General features: G+C 40.3%; 1 protein-coding gene and 1 pseudogene across 1 annotated transcript in view; one reads left to right on the top strand and one right to left on the bottom strand.

Moving 5' to 3' along the window:
• Positions 1-2,406: 2,406 nt before the first annotated feature.
• LOC103108666 (T-complex protein 1 subunit alpha-like) lies at positions 2,407-3,267 on the top strand (annotated as a pseudogene).
• Positions 3,268-14,137: 10,870 nt separating this feature from the next.
• The window catches only part of FGF10 (fibroblast growth factor 10), a 93,993-nt gene continuing 90,989 nt past the window's right edge, over positions 14,138-17,141 (bottom strand). The window contains exon 3 of the mRNA XM_007517627.3: positions 14,138-16,451. Within this exon, the coding sequence (XP_007517689.1) occupies positions 16,254-16,451 (198 nt within the window). The 3' untranslated portion in view covers positions 14,138-16,253. The remainder of the gene's footprint in view (positions 16,452-17,141) is intronic.

Below are 17,141 nucleotides of genomic sequence, written 5' to 3' on the forward strand. Positions count from 1 at the left end.
AAGGGAAACATCTGGTTACTGTCACATATTTTAGTATCCGATCTCATTGCATGACATTTTGTTCTGTGACATTTAGTTCCCACTTGGGACTTGGAATTGGAAACCTAAAATTAAGATCCATTTCCAACATAATAATAGGGAATTGTCTTGGATAATGATGTCTGAGGTTCCCAGTAATGGAATTTCAACATAGCACTTTAGAAGAAAATAATAGCAAATTGTTATCAGTGTTTTTTTTTTCTTCATAAAAATGAAAATTCTTAGACAGGTTCCAGAAACTCTTTGGAGGGGCAACTCTGGACCACAGTTAAAAAAAAAAAAAAGTATTCATGCTAGTTAAAATCGACTCTCTTAGACTAAAGTTCATTTAGACATATAATTCACTTATTTTACCTTATTTTATTTTACCTTACTTTTCCCTCTGAGAAGACATTTTAAAAATATTCTTTTTAGTGCTGGGGGAATAGCATAATGGGTATGCAAAAGAATTAAATAGCTGAGGGTCTGAGATCCCAGATATCTCTCATATCACCACAAACCAGAGCTGAGCATTATTCTGGTGTCTTTCTCTGTCTCTTTGTCTCTCTCATTAATATTAATAAAATAATTTTTAAAAATTCCTTTTGACATGGCTGTGTATATTTTTCTAATCCTTAAATTATGTGGCAGGATTATGTACTATGGACTCTTTTTATTGATCCATAAAATCTAAAGTTAAGACTTCTGATGATAACCATTTTTCTCTCCCTAATCTTGGCACTTATCTTACTGCCCAGTGTACCTCTGATCACACCCTGAAACTTTCTTGGTAAATCCATTCCTAGTCTCCTTTTCAGGCTGGTCCTCAGAATTGCTGTTTCTCCAGTTTATTCGGAGCAAGTGTGGTGGGTTCCTTGGACTTCTCCAGGAAACTTATAAATTCACATGCTCTTTCAGTGAAATTTGAGGCAAGTATTAGTTAAAAAGAGGAGTAGATGGCTACAGTTTTGTCAAAAATCCCTACCTTAATAACAAGTCACATTTGCAAGATGTCTTAGATCTTGTAACTGAGATTTGCATCTATGAAATTCATTGGGAAGTGCTCTCCAGACACAGGTGGGGGCTAAGGGAAGCAGGGTTGGGCCAGGAGCAAAGCTTTCATAAGATGAAATCACAACCAACCTCTCATCTGACCTCTTAACCCCACTAATTGTTTCTTCTTGGCAAGGAAACAAGGCTTTTATATATTATGTTGAGCCCTGATTGGATGTGACTGCCCCAGATGAACCATGCAACTTGCCATCAGCACTGGCAAATGAGTGCCCAGATCCTGGCAACACAGCTGACTTCGGATACATTGTTATAAGTTTCTTATGTGTGTGGGATTTTAAAATGTGGATTGCTTTCTTGAGAACAGAGATGATAGGCATATGTTTCTTCATTACCCAATGTATTTACACAAGGCTCAGCATATCCATCTAGGTAGGGCTACATCCTGTGTATCTCCTGAAAACAATAAAGACAAGACAAATTATCATTATGGTGAAGTGGTGCTCTGGTCTCCTTCACAACTTCTCTTGTAAAGACAAGAATTTAACAGAAAGCAGTGACTGCACAGGGCAGAATATGCAAGATTTTTATTTGTTGGTGCTTTCTGTTCCTCGTGGAATGGACAGTTATCACTTTCATGTTCTGTGAAAGTAAGGTTTTGTATTAGCATTGAGGGAAGGTTGGATTGTTAAGTCATTGTCACAACAAAGACAAATAATGGTCTCTCTAGGAGCCTTGCTGCTAATTGAATAATCCCTCCTGTCAATATTATGCTTTGAAACATCTGTCCCTTTTGACTGAAGCCAAAATTTCTACCAACAACATTACCCCCATACCAGAAGTAAGAAAAGAGTGTCTGTGCCTAGGGTCCTTTTAAATGATCTCTGTTGCTGGTTGATGCCTCATACAACCCACCTTTGCAGGGGGAGTAATTGTAATTCAGAAAGGAAGGATCCTTCATAGGTTGGCTAGTAGCCCAGTAACCCAGTCTTGAAAGATGCATGACTTTGATATATGCTGACATCTTAGTCAATGGTCAGCAAAAGGTTTTCCAAAGCAGAAAGAAATAGTATAGAGGAAGACTTAAATATGTGTGATGAAGTAATTTCTTGAGTGAATATGGCGATGTTGAAGGTTAGCCAATCATTATTTTATCATATCAGGATTCTCTTCATAAATATCAGCACATATAGAAAAATCAACATGTGGTTGATTGAGCATGGGTTGTTCGCCAGATAGTAGGAAGAACAGTTAAAAAATATTTAAAAATTCAGTCTTTATGAGTTGCCTAAGTGTTAAAAATCACTGTCAGAAATGTTTTATGATTCATTTGTACCTTAAATGAGACAGCTTTGCTAAAATATAATGTGCTACGACATGTGTCTCAAGTATTTTGTGGACACTGGCGCCATGGCAGTCAGGAGAGTCTTGAAGAAGGACCTGAAGCGCATCGCTAAGGCTTCTGGAGCCATTATCCTGTCAACACTGGCCAACCTGGAAGGGGAAGAAACTTTTGACGTCTCCATGTTGGGACAAGCAGAAGAAGTGGTCCAGGAGAGGATCTGTGATGACGAGCTGATCTTGATCAAAAACACGGAGGCTCGTACCTCCGCGTCCATCATCCTGCGCGGGGCCAACGACTTCATGTGTGACGAGATGGAGCGCTCTCTGCACGATGCCCTGTGTGTGGTGAGGCGAGTTCTGGAGTCCAAGTCTGTGGTGCCCGGTGGTGGGGCCGTGGAAGCAGCCCTGTCCATCTAGCTCGAGAACTACGCGACCAGCATGGGCTCCCGGGAACAGCTGGCCATTGCAGAGTTTGCCAGGTCTCTGCTCGTCATTCCCAACACCCTGGCGGTCAACGCTGCCCAGGACTCCACAGACCTGGTTGCAAAGTTGAGAGCTTTTCACAATGAGGCTCAAGTTAACCCAGAATGCAAAAACCTGAAATGGATTGGTCTTGATTTGGTCAACGGTAAACCTCGAGACAACAAGCAGGCAGGGGTGTTTGAACCCATGGTAGTCAAAGTCAAGAGCTTGAAGTTCGCCACAGAGGCCGCCATCACCATCCTCCGCATCGACGACCTCATTAAGCTGCACCCTGAGAGCAAAGACGACAAGCGTGGGGGCTACGAGAACGCCATGCATTCAGGGGCCCTGGATGACTGACTTCCTTTCTAGCAATGTTACAGACACACAGTTGACCTGTCCCTGCAGTTACATTAAACACTAGTTGACACACACACACACAAAATATATAATGTGCTAGAAAGTAGTGAAACTTGCTTTAAAGTATCGCTCAGCAACTGGCAAAATAGCTCACTTGGCTAATACCCTACTTTACCCTGGACGTGATCAAGCTGAAGGAAGCATTGGTGCTGTATTCCCCCTCCCCCTTCAGTCCTCGTTCCCTCTCCTCCCTCCCTTTTTTCACACTCTCTCCCCCCCTTGTTCTCTCCTAAAAAGTCAACCTGGAATGGTGAAGCACAAGCAACATAAAAAAAAAATCTTCTGATTTCTCATGTGGATGCTTTTTCTCCTCAACAACAACAACAACAAAATCCACAAAGAAAACTGAATCATTAAATCGAAACATCGTCCTTACCCTTAAAAGTACATTTCTGAACAATAGAAAAAGCATTGGACAGTAAATGGTTTGGCTATAGCCTCTTTTTAACCTCTTCCTCCTCCTTGTTCTTCTTCACCTCCAGCGTCATCACTGGGGCTCGGTGCCAGCACTAGGAATCCACCATGCCTAGAGTCTACTTTTTCTTCTCTTCTCTTCTCTTCTCTTCTCTTCTCTTCTCTTCTCTTCTCTTTTCTTTCTCTCTCTCTCTTCGTCTTCTTCCATTTAATTAGATAGGGCAGAGAGAAATTGAGAGGGTGGAGGGAAGCGGAGATAGAAAGGGAGAAAGTTAGGCACCTGCAGACCTGCTTCACATCTCATAAAGCATCTCTTCAATACCGCCACCCTCCACAGGTGGGGATCCAGGGATTGAACCTTGGTTCTTGAGCATAGTACTTACTAAGTGTGTTTAACTGGGTGTTCCACAGCTTAGTCACTCCTTTCTTTGTGGATTATCCACTTAATTGTTATAATCATTTTGGTCAGAGATATATATTCACAGCCCACTAGTAAACACAGAAAGAAAAGGCATATCAGGTTTCTCATTTATAAAATCAAGATATAAATTCAGGATGGTTTTACTAGTTTTTGCCTGAGCCTGACATCTAATATGCAGGTGAACCGAGGTTATTGTCTAGGGAGATGGTGTCATAGTTGGAGAAAGGACTAGAAAGCTGGATTAGAGAAGAGAGTAGCTACCAAATATGGGGAAAGTAGATAGACATTGTCAACTGTATATCCCATCGATTTGATCTGTGGCCCATATTCAGCACAGGAGCCTATGTAACCTCTGCATCCCTGTAGGTCTGAGCTCACATTCTGTGGTCACAGTAGGAACGTTCTAGGTTGCACTAATTTCAAGACCCATCTTCCTTGGGTAATAGAGTAAATTGTCCAACCTCCCTTCGGAGAATGGAACATTGCCTATCCTTGTTGATCCACATTGAGGGCAAGGTCCTATAGGGGCCCACAAGGGGTTCATTATGTTGTTCCTGATGGAGATGACCAGTGACAGTGGAGAGAGGGATCTGTTTGAGATCTAGGCCCATCATGTCTGTGTGGGAATCCCAGGACTCCCTGACTAGGGCCCCAGGTGATGGGGTGATCTGATAGAGACTAAAGTGTCATCACTTTGTTTGTTTTGTTTTGTTGACCAGAGAACTTCTCAGGTCTGGCTGATGGTGGTGCAGGGGATTGAACTTGGGACTTCAGAGCTTCAGGCATGAGTCCTTTTGCACAACCATTATGCTATCCTCCAAACCCCTGCAAAACATTTCTCTTACACCATGTCCTCAATGGAGGAACTCACTGATAAAAACTTCCTATGGGTCAGATTCAGTTTAAAAATAAAGTAGTGCTTGGTCCGGCTACATATAATTTTATTCAGGATACTTCATCAATTTTTAATTCCATATAATGTTGGTGAAAATTTTGACTTATTTTATCTAAGAGGACTGTGAATTTAAAAGTCTGAAATGCCAACATCAGGTGGCAATTAACAAACGGATATACTTAAACCTATTTATATAAGTGCTAGAAGTTACAACTACTTTAAAGAAATTAAAAACAGAATTACAGTAAAATTTGGCAAAGAAGACTACTTACAAAAGATTTGTGTCATATTTTGGCATATGCTACAGACATTTCATTGTTTTATATATTGGTAGATGTGAATAAATTTTCTGAAGGTTTTAGAGTAGACAGCCTTCATTACTCACTCATCTTATATTCACAGTACCCCAAGATACTATAATCAAATTTTGCATTCTTCAGTTCTACTGGGAAAACTAGTAGAATTCTTTGAGCTCATGTTCCCTGTCTCTGGTATAAAGTGCCTTTGGAGAGAAGAAATCGAAAGCCACTTCCATCAGAACATGCCTTGGAAGGAGGTAGGACAGGGTTAGGGTAGCATCTAGAGACCTGGAGATAGCTGACCAGCAGAAGACAGTTACCATGGCTAAGGGCCTGGGATTAGCACCAGGAACCACCTTGGAGCAACTTGCCCAGGGGGCAGCATCACAGGTAGTGAAGCAGCACTCTGGGATCTCTCTCTGACTCTATCTGAAAACATATATTTTTTAAAAATATATGTATTTGTTTATTTATTATTGGTCTAATAATGATGGACAAGACCATAGGATAAGAGGGTTACAGTTCCCACCACCAGAGTTCCATATCCCAATCCCTCCCTTGATAGCTTCCTATTCTTTATGCCTCTGGAATCATGGACCCAAGATCATTGTGGGATGCAGAAGGTGGAAGGTCTGGCATCTGTAACTGCTTCTCCACTGGACATGGGTGTTGGCGGGTCAATTTATGCTCCCAGCCTGGAAAATGGATTTTTGAAAAGAGTCCTCTGTGAATAATGTAAAGACCCAACAAATCTCTAAATATGATTAAAAAAAAAAAAAACCCAAACAAATGAAAAAGAAAAAATCTGGTTCCAGAGCCATAAATCATCAAGTAGGATTCCTTCATGACGCAAGTGATTTTGCTAGAGGGATAAAGAATAGAGAACTTTTCAAGAATGGAGGGGATGGGACATGGAACTCTGGTGGTGGGAACTGTATGGAATTGTACCCTGCTTATCTTACAATCTTGTTGGTCATTATTAAATCACTTAGAAAAAGTAAGTTTGTTCAGTATGAGTTGGTTAAACAATTAGATCTCACTGACGTGAAAGCCTTTTACTCCAGTTGTGTGGACATTCTGTGGGTCTTACCTCATAAATCCAATATTAGTTTCCTGATTGCCATCACAAAGCTTTAACTACTGGGTGAATTCAACCACAGAATTTCATCCTCTCACGTTACCGAAAACAAGACATCTGGAATCATGATAGCAGTAGGTTTGGGACATTCTTGGGACTAGTTGTTCCTGGGAGTTGGCTGGCAATTACTAGTGCTCCTCGGCTCGCACTCATCCTCTCCGTCTCTGCTTTCATGCTTGTGCCGTTCTTCCTGTGCACATGTCAGTGTCCCAAGCTTCTCTGTGTTTCCAGATACTGATCATATCCATCCTGCTCTAGGTTGTCTTCATTTTTTTTCTTTATCTTTTCATTTTTTTATTGAGGGGGTCAGTGGTTTACAGTATGGTTTTTAAAGTTTATTTATAAAATTTAAATATTGACAAGACCATAGGACAAAAGGAGTACAATTCTCACTGCCAGAACTCCATGTCCCATCCCCTCCCTTGAAAGCTTTCCTATTGTTTTTTTTTTTTTTTCCTCCAGGGTTATTGCTGGGCTCGGTACCTGCACCATGAATCCACCACTCCTGGAGGCCATTTTTCCCCCCTTTTGTTGCCCTTGTGGTTGTAGCCTCATTGTAGTTATTATTATTGCTATTGTTGATGTTGTTCGTTGTTGGATAGGACAGAGAGAAATGGAGAGAGGAGGGGAAGACAGAGAGGGGGAGAGAAAGACAGACACCTGCAGACCTGCTTCACCGCCTGTGAAGCGACTCCCCTACAGGTGGGGAGCCGGGGGCTCAAACCGGGATCCTTACGCCGGTCCTTGCGCTTTGCACCACATGGGCTTAACCCGCTGCGCCACCGCCCGACCCTCCAAGCTTTCCTATTCTTTATCCCTCTGGGAGTATGGATCATTATAGGGTGTGGAAGGTGGAAGGTCTGGCTTCTGTAGTTGCTGTTGCACTGATCTTGGGCATTGGTAGGTTGATGCATACATACTCCCAGCCTGTTTCTCTCTTTCCCTAGTGAGGCAGGGATCTGGGGAGGCAGGGCTCCAGGACATATTGGTGAGGCCATCTATCCAGGGAAGTCAGGTTGGCATCATGATAGCATCTGGTGGTTGAAAAAGCATTAAGATATACGGCAGAACAAATTGTTTAATAATCAGGAACCTAAAGGCAAGAATATTGCAGATGTGATTTTGGGGTCTCCATTCTGGAAAAAGCTAGTAGGTCTATTTTAGGTATATTCCAAGGGGTCCATGATTCTACTAATTTTTTAAAAATATTTATTTATTCCCTTTTGTTGCTCTTGTTGTTTTTTATTGTTGTAGATATTGTTGTTGTTATTGATGTTGTCGTTGTTGGATAGGACAGAGAGAAATGGAGAGAGGAGGGGGAGACAGAGGGAGAGAAAGACACCTGCAGACCTGCTTCACCACTTGTGAAGCGACTCCCCTGCAGGTGGGGATCCGGGGGCTCGAGCCAGCATCTTTACACCCATCTTTGTGCTTTGTGCCACCTGCGCTTAACCCTCTGCACTACCGCCCGACTGCCCATCACTTTACTAATTTTCACCTGACCCTGACAGCTAACATGCAGGTGGACCAAAGGTATTGTTTGGGAAGACAGTGTCAGAGTTGGGAAAAGGACTATAAAGCTGAATCAGGGCAGAGAGTAGCTCCCAAATATGGGGAAAGTATATAAATATTGTTAACGGTAAAAACCCCATAGATTTGATCTGGGGCCCATGTTCAGCACAGGAGCCTGTGTAACCTCTGCATCCTTGTAGGTCTGCGCTCGCATTTTGTGGTCACAGCTAGGAACATTCCAGGCTGTACTATCAGAACCCATCTTCCTGAGGTAGTAGGTAGAGTAAGTTGTCCAACCTCCCTTCGAAGAGTGGAACATTACTATCATTGTTGATCCACACTGAGGGCAAGGTCCTATAGGGGCCCACAAAGGGGTCCATTATATTGTTACTGATGGAGATGACCAGTGACAGTGGCGAGAGGGATCTGTTAGAGGTCTAGGCTGCCTTCACCCTAACTAATCACATTTCCAAGGACACTAATTCCACATGATGCCACAGTCTATGTTACTGGGGTTAGGATTTCAACTGCGAGTAGATCCTATGTTTATTTTTTAAATCTTTTTATTTATTTACTTATTTTTTATTATCTTTATTGGATAGAGATACCCAAAAATTAAGAGGGGAGGGGGTGATAGAGAAGGAGGGATACAGAGACACCTGTAGTCCTGCTTCACCACTCACAAAGCTTTCCCCCTGCAGGTGGGGACCCAGGGCTTGAACTGAGGTCCTTGCACATTGTAATATGTGCACTTAAGCAGGTGCATCACCACCTGACTCTCTTTTTTATTTACTTATTATTGGCTAGAGGCAGACAGAAATTGAGAGGGAAAAGGGAGATAGAGAGAGGAAAAGAGACAGAGAGAGATACCTGCAGCCCTGCTTCACCACTCATAAAGCTTTCTCTCTGAAGGTGGGGACCAGGGCCTGTCATGTGTATGACTAACCAGGTGTGCAATCGCCTGGCCCCTACTGTTTTTTTTTTTTCAATAGCAGGAATAAATAGCATAAATAACTAGGAATGATTAATGTTATCATTAGGCAATATGTATATACTTTGAGAGATACTACTGTGCCTTCCTTATTACCTGGTCAATACAGGTTCAAGAATGGCCCCCACTACATTGGAAGAAGGCCTCGCTATCTCTATCTATCTGAAAAAGTTGACCTGTAGCAGTGAAGTCATATTGATGAAAAAGACAAATAAACAAAAACCAACCAAACAGACAAAAACCAGGAGAAAGAGACACTGTCACAGTTTAGATATGTTTATTTGATTATTCAGTGGTCTTGTAGGATGGAACAAAATGTAGAACCTTATTAAGATAAGATTAGAAGAATAATCACTGATATTGACTTAAAATACTTTATGAGTATAAGCTTGCATTGTCTGTAGAATAAATTTTGTATCCAGTATGTAACTTATCAAGAAAATAAAATGTAGTTACTATGCACACTTATTTGTATTTCCATTTTCCATGTTTTTTTCCCCACTTGGAAATTTCACTAAAATAAATAATTACTTTCAGTTATTTTTATGAGTACTGACTTACATGCCACTGATGTTTGAACATATTAATCATGTCACTGAAAAAGAAGTGACTATTGAAAAATATGAGATTTAAATACCAGATCTTAAAACATTTTAATGTTGAATTGATAAGTAACCTCTAACCTGAATGCTTCCTATAATCACAAAAGCAGTCTCTATTTCTTTATAATGCTCTATGAAACATTAATTTTCATTTGCTTCTCCTTGAAAGGTCACTCTGAGAATATCTGCATTGTCAGCAGTTTAAATTGACCGCAAAAAGAAAAAAAGATAACTAAATAATTCAGAAAAATTGTAAGATTATTTAGGCATTTAAGATGTATATAAGATAATTAGAACCAAACTTTAAGAGGGGCAAGACCTTACTGTAGTTGTTTATTCCACAGCAGGGATCACTGCCTAAGTCATGCAGAGGCATTGTTCCATTTACAGTTGTCATGGGGAACATGGGATGTTTTGATTCTTTATTGGCTTTGTTCATGTCTAGAGGATGCAACTGCCTGTATTACAAAAAGAACATCGACTCTTTTGTGGAGGGTAATAAAAATATGTAAGATGACACATGCCACCTGCATAGATGGCCTATGACATTTTTGCTGCCCTTAGCTAGCTTACTCCTTATCAAAGGGCTGCCACATAGAAAGGTTCATTCTTAGACACTTACGGATGAAGCCAGTTCTTTTGATCTCAGTAGTTTGAACACGACTATTTCATTTGAACTAATATGTCCTCTTTCTTGTGTTTTCAGAAGGTTATCACTTGGAACAGCATTTTGTGCATTATTTTCTAATCAGCCAAAAAAAAAAAAGTCATGTTATCAAGTTTCTCTTTTGTCTCTAAATGTAGAGGAGAATAGTGAACGCACTTCCCTTCTTTAATTTTTACAATAAAAAAACACGATATTTTGAGTCTCAGACTTTTCCTACGTGTTGATAAATGCACAAATAATAGTCAGGACTCATGTGGTAAGCTTACAGAAATGTTTAGAAGGTCATGTTGGCATATAAAGATTCATATATCACAGGAGTACCCATCTTTTATTTGGGAAAGTTTGCATTCAATCCAATGGTCATTCCATAAATTTTGCTGACTTGCAGTGACCTTCAGAGGGGTCAGACTGTTGGTTTGAAAAGAAAATAAATACAAATGTTTCTGGTTTAAAAATGCAAAAGTTAGATCTTAAGACCATTTTTGACTTGTACCTATAAGTGAGGTCTAATGAGAATTAGTGAAAAATGAAATATTAAAAGGTGTATATTGGGCTGAAGAGATAGCATAATGGTTATGCAAAAAGACTTTCATGCTTGAGGCTCTAAAATCCCAGGTTCAATTACCAGTACCATTTTTTTTTAAAGATTTTTGTTTATTTGTTAATGAGCAAGATAGGTGGTGGCACATCAGGTTAAATACACATAGTACAAAGTACAAGGACTGAGCAAGGATCTGGGTTCAAGCTCAGGGCTCCCCACCTGCAGGGGGGTCACCTCACAAGTGGTGAAGCAGGTCTGCAGGTATCTATCTTTCTTTTTCCCTCCCTCTCTCTCTTCCTCTCCCCCTTTCAATTTCTCTCTGTATTATAAAAAAAAAAAAAATTGAAAAATGGCCACCAGGAGCATTGCAACAACCCTGGAGGCAAAAAATGGAGGAGGAGGAGGAGGAAGAAAGAAAGAAAGAAAGAAAGAAAGAAAGAAAGAAAGGAGGGAGGGAGGGAGGGAGGGAGGAAGGAAGGAAGGAAGGAAAAAAGGGAGGGAGAGAGAGAGGGAGGGAAGAACGGAAGGAAGGAAGGAAGGAAGGAAGGAAGGAAGGAAGGGAGGGAGGGAGGAAGGAAGGGAGGAAGGAAGGGAACAAGGAAGGAAGGAAGGAAAGAAGGAAGTAAAGGAGGAAGGGAGGAAAGAAGGAAGGAAGGAAGGAAGGAAGGAAGGAAGGAAGGAAGGAAGGAAGGAAGGAAGGAAGGTAGAGAGGAGACAGAAAGAACCAGACATCACCTGGGACATGTGCTTCAGGGGTTTGAACTAAGGACGTTAGGCTTGAAAGTCCAATTCTTTATTCACTACGCCGCCTTCCTGACCAACAGTACCACTTAAACTGTAGCTGAGTACTGCTCTAGTGTTTGCATCTCCCATCTAAAAATTTTAAATATGTCTATGTTTACATCAGTAGCATCATTTAAGTAGTTTTATCTTAGAGCTGATTTGATTTTTTTCTTATTTATTTATTTATGTTGTCACCAGGGTTTCAGTAATCCAGGCTGACCTTTTCAGATAGAAAGAGACCCATAATGATCCTGGGTCCATACTCCCAGAGGGTTAAAGAATAGGGAAGCTATCAAAGGAGGGGAGTGGATATGGAATTCTGGGGGTGGGAACGGTGTGGAATTGGACCCTTCTTATCCTATAGTCTTGTTGATATTTCCATTTTTTAAATAAAAATAAAAAAATAAGAAAGAGACAGAGATAGACAGAAGGAAAGACACCATTGCACTGAAGCCTCCTCAAATGTGGTCTGGGCCAGGCTGTTCAGTGAGCTATTTTCCTAGTCAGAACTCATTTGCTTTTTACACATGCTCAGAACCACCCTTTCTGTGGTCCATGGTTCTTAGGAGATCGAGTTGTGTGCATCTGCTGACATCCACAGATTGCTGTTGAGTGTCCTTGTGACTGAAGCTTGGCTATCCACACTGTGAATTTGCCCTGCCATACTTCTATAGAGGTTGGTGTGACTCTTAAAACCAGCTGATAAAGATAAAGGTTGTGTTAAGGATGCCTTTTGGGGAGGGCATCTTAAAAGATGCCTTTTGGGGAGGGCATCTTGAGAAAATGAGAGCTTGGAAGAAGATCTTAGTTGCTTCACTTTGAAAGAACCCTGAGTTGTCTTTTCTTCCCAATATTCTAAAATCCACACTCTCTCCTTCTCCTCTCCCCTCCTTCCCTCTTTGGTACAGTTTAATTTTCAAGCATCCAGTCTAGCACAGTCTATAATAAGAATTCTAATAATACGGATTTTTTTTTTGCATAGAGGTTTACTATTTCTAATAGAGAATTTTTATAATTATCTTTTCAAAAAATACTTCATGATTTCACTCAGATATCTTAATTTGACCCTGTTTGGACAAGTAAAGGTTTATATGGATAAGGAAAAGGTAAATTTAGGTTTTGATGAATAATCACCAGCCTTGAATTGACAAGGCTGGATTACTAGAATCATGCAGCAGCAATGCTTATCTTGGTAAAAGCATTTATAAGTTTGCCTGGTTCCTTCATTCAACTGGCATTATTATATTATATGCCCCCACCCCAACTTTTCAAATCAAATTCATTGGCCTACGCTAGCCCCTTTAAATCAGATTTTGTAGCCCCCTGGCTTTCTTCCAAAAGTATTTCATTGTTTCACAAGCCATCCTTGTTTGCAATTCATTCTTCTATATCCACTGTGTAAACTAGGTAGACCTGAATACTTAGAAAAAATCAAAAGCATTTGGTTGTTATTAGAGTAAGGATAGCGGACTCACACATGTAAAACATTAAAGAAATCTTACAAATGTCTGAGTGATTTCTGTTTCTGTTGTTGTTTGGGGCTGTGGAGGAATTAACCACATCCTGTCATGTACACATTACTTGAGAGTCTTTATTGTCAGGTAGGTTTGAAAGTTAATAAGACAAACAAGGACACAATTTTTGTTTCATTTTCCCAGAATTTTTATTGATTTATTTAAATGTAACATACTATACACTGTTCAGCCTTTTGGGAGAGAGGAGGTGGGAGTCTTTCCCTTTTGAAGCGTCTCCTTAGAACCAGCACTCGGACACACACCTTGACATTGTGACCAGGGCCCACAGTTGCACAGAGACAGAGGTCCCCAAACCAGCATGATTTGTTTGTAAAACTTAATAATATGCAGGGCTAGAACTGCTTTTCCTTCAGTAGCCCAGTCCAGTTGCAAAGGCGGCCAGAATCTCTCTCCCTCTCTCTCTCTCTCTGTCTCTCTCTCTCTCTCTCTCTCTCTCTCTCTCTCTCTCTCTCTCTCTCAATATCCAGCAAAGATATTTCAAGTGCAGGAGAATCTCTACTACTTTCTGAATGGTTTCTGTCTGTTTCTGTTGATGCCTCTGTATTTGGAGCGGGGAGGGGCTGGGATGTAAGGGGAATGTTTTCTATTTCTGTCTTCTGCAAGCTTTTATACATTTTGCTAGGAGCACTTTTAGTGTTTTGAGTATTATAATGATGGCTGTTTACACATGGTCTTTTTGGTAATCTAAGTGGCTATGTGAAATATGAATCCAGTTTGTGTCCTGTTTGCTATGACCATCCCCATCTAATAACCTTATTTGTACTACCAAACATTGAATTTTGGTTGTGGGTGGTCCTTGTTCATGTGTCAGGTGTAATCATTATTATTCTTCTTTTAGAAAGAAAAACTAACATAATCTAGTTCTAATAGGAATGCATGACATTATAGCTCTCAGACTCAGCTACCAATTACATTTTAACATTTAGGTTCCAACCACAGAAAAAAGAAATCAAACATTTTAAGAATCTAATTTGTCAAAAAGCAAGTTGGAAGCCAAATACCATGGAGTGTAATTTTAGTCACAAAGCAGAATGGCAAGAGTACATTTCTATTGAAATCTCAACTTCTTTAAGGAATGAAGGGGAAAAAAGTGTGTGTGTGTGTGTGTGTGTGTGTGTGTGTGTGTGTCCTTTTATGGGATTACTTTATGAGTTTCTTAATAAATTTTATTCTTAAATAACAGATTAACTGGAAGTCCTGGTAAAAACTTGACACAATTTAGTTAAAAAAGAAGATCACAACACACCAGCATTTCTAGAGGTTAAATTTTAGTAAGAAAAAAAGACACATTTGTTGAGTCTTTCTCTTGTACCAAAATACTGTGTCCAATTAATAAAAATAAACAGATTTTTCTAAACAAAAAATATGAGGATGAAAATGCAGCATCAGTATAACCTTATATTATCACTTAAAGTATTTAGAACAAATAATATTTTTCTACATTTTTTAAATCACTACAGACACTGCAAATAAGACTTATTTTTTAGTGGAATACTTAGAATTATGAATGGTACATTCCTATGTACCTGGTAATGGAGTGAATTTTAATATGGTTACCTTATGGAACCTTCCAAAGCTCTTTAAATTTACAGAAAATAAGTTTTAGTTGACTTCATAAGGAATAATTCAGACCTGTGCAATGATCCCAGTTTGAGCCCCCAGCTCTTCTCCTGCAGGGGTGTGGCTTCACAGGGGGTGAAGCAGGTCTGCAGGTGTCTATCTTTCTCTCCTCCTCTCTGTCTTCCCCTTCCCCCTCCTCTCCCCTTCTCTCAATTATTCTCTGTCCTACCCAATAAAATGGGGAAAATATGGCAGCCAGAAGCAGTGGATTCATAGTGCTGGCACTGAGCCCCAGCGATAACCCTGGAGGAAAAAAAAAAAGACTAAATCATATAGCTTGAACAGGTTTCAGTATGTGATTACACATATACAGGATATATTTGCTCAGTTTAAGCCCCTGGGAGAGTTGCACTTCATACCACACTCTGCTCATTCTTTAGGGGAGTTGCACTGGTGTGGACTTAGAAAGGATTCTTGCATATGCAAATAGCCTCTTCATCACTTATCACTGTAACTAACATATGGGGAAAAGATTATTAGTAATAATGAGGCTAGGCTAACAAAGTGAGTTTAGCAAATGATTTCTCCCTCTTTAAGTATATCCTTAGAGACCTACTATTGTATTGAAAAGAATTTGGCTTTCTGGGCTATTTCTTAGGAAAAGAAGTCTTAGGAGTGCTAAGTTTTTAAATGAAGGCAGACATTTCCACTCAAAGAGACCTGCCATGACGCTGTCCTATTTATTGTTGCCAGTTCTCACTGTTGAAATAGCAGTTAAGTCAACTGATGGTACATGGGGCCCTTGCACTGCTTCCCCAACCCCATTTCCTGTTCTTGAAGTGTCTGCCAAGTTTTAAAAACACTTTGTTATGAATATGCAGCTGGTGTGCCAGAGAGAAATAGTACAACAGAGGGTAGCTGCTGAGGATATTTTTTTTAAACCCCCAAATGATATTTAACATCCTATTAAATAAATAACTTAGAAAGAAATAGAAAAGGATGTGGGCAGAATGCACAAGCATACCATACTATTTGTTTTGTTACAACAGTTTTACACTAAAATGTTTACATTGTTTAACCCTATCCAATTCTTCCAAGATGCCACACCCAAAGCTTGCCTTTGGTGGCGCATATGATGAGACCCAAGTGCTTTCCAGTAAATGCTTGCATGTGTCTTACTGCTCATTGAATCACGAGGCTTGAATGAGCAATGAAGTCTTTGATATGAGTTCATATTCCATAAATAGCTTTCCCAAAGATCATTCAACAGTTTGTTCTGTGTCCATTAAACTCAATCTCAGAGGTTAAAAACAAAACAAAACACCAAACTAAAACCAAAAACTTAACAACGACAACAAAAGACAAAAAAAAAAAAAAGCCACATGTTCAATTAGGAATAACTTCCATCCCCTTTGACCTGTCTATATCTTGATTATAATGAGGCATGGCACAGAACTGATTCAAAGAACACCAGTATGTCAGCAGTGAGTACAATAGCTTTCAAAGGCTTCCCTTCTTTCAAGCAAGTTGATTATCTGTCATATGTCTTTGCCTTTTGAGCTTCTGTTTTCAGGAAGAATATCAGCTATTCTTGGCCAGAGATCCTTTGGTTCAACTGTCTCTGCAAACAGTACCGGCTTCTATGAGTGAACCACCATCGGGAGAAAATGAGCCGACGTGTTTTTCCTTCGCGTTTTCTGCCCTCTCCGAGGGGCACCTTTTCCGTTCAAGGCCACGTACATCTGCCTCCCGTTGTGCCGCCAGGTCAGAGACGCGTAGGTATTGTACCCGTTCTCCTCTATTCTTTCCTTCAGCTTGCAGTCGTTGTTAAACTCTTTCTGTGAAGGAGAAGCACAGCGTTTTAGTCCCTTTACGAGCCTCACTTCCATCTGACATGAACGATCCAGAGAGCTCCCGGGAAAGTTGTCGCTTTGCTGTTGGCGTTTCTTGTATTCTTAACATAACTATCCGCAACCAGGGGGGGGAAACTCATCACCACAAGCTATCGGAAGCACCTACTTAATACTTAATTATAATGGATCCTCAGGCTTGGACATTGGGATATTTGAGAAAAAAATTAAAACAAAAAGAAAAAAGAACGAGGGTGCTTTCGATTTGATCTGATTTAAGTGCCTGGAATAATTTTCAGAAAACAAATGTGCCATTGATGATGCATGCGATGAACCACCAGTGAATTTCAAAACAGCGCAGCCGTCCTTTCTCAGTGTACTGACTAGGGCCCATGGGAAAATGCCACTATGGGAAAAGGTGGGTGTGTCAAGTCTGCACACTGTGTGCTCCTACTAGCCTATAACAAAAATACACGCATTGAAAAGAAAGTGGCTATCATAAATATTTAACTTGTAATTTTGTGGGGGTTTGTTTTACATGATTAGGTGATTTTAAGGGGATTCTTGGGGATAAGCATGGATTTCTCTGGCCTGGGGAAATATCATAGTGGTTTACGAAACAGACTTTCATTCATGAGATCCTGGAGGTCTTAGGTTTAAGCCTTCCAAGTACCACTG

Source organism: Erinaceus europaeus, chromosome 5 (genome assembly GCF_950295315.1).
Source record: "Erinaceus europaeus chromosome 5, mEriEur2.1, whole genome shotgun sequence".
NCBI lineage: Eukaryota > Metazoa > Chordata > Mammalia > Eulipotyphla > Erinaceidae > Erinaceus > Erinaceus europaeus.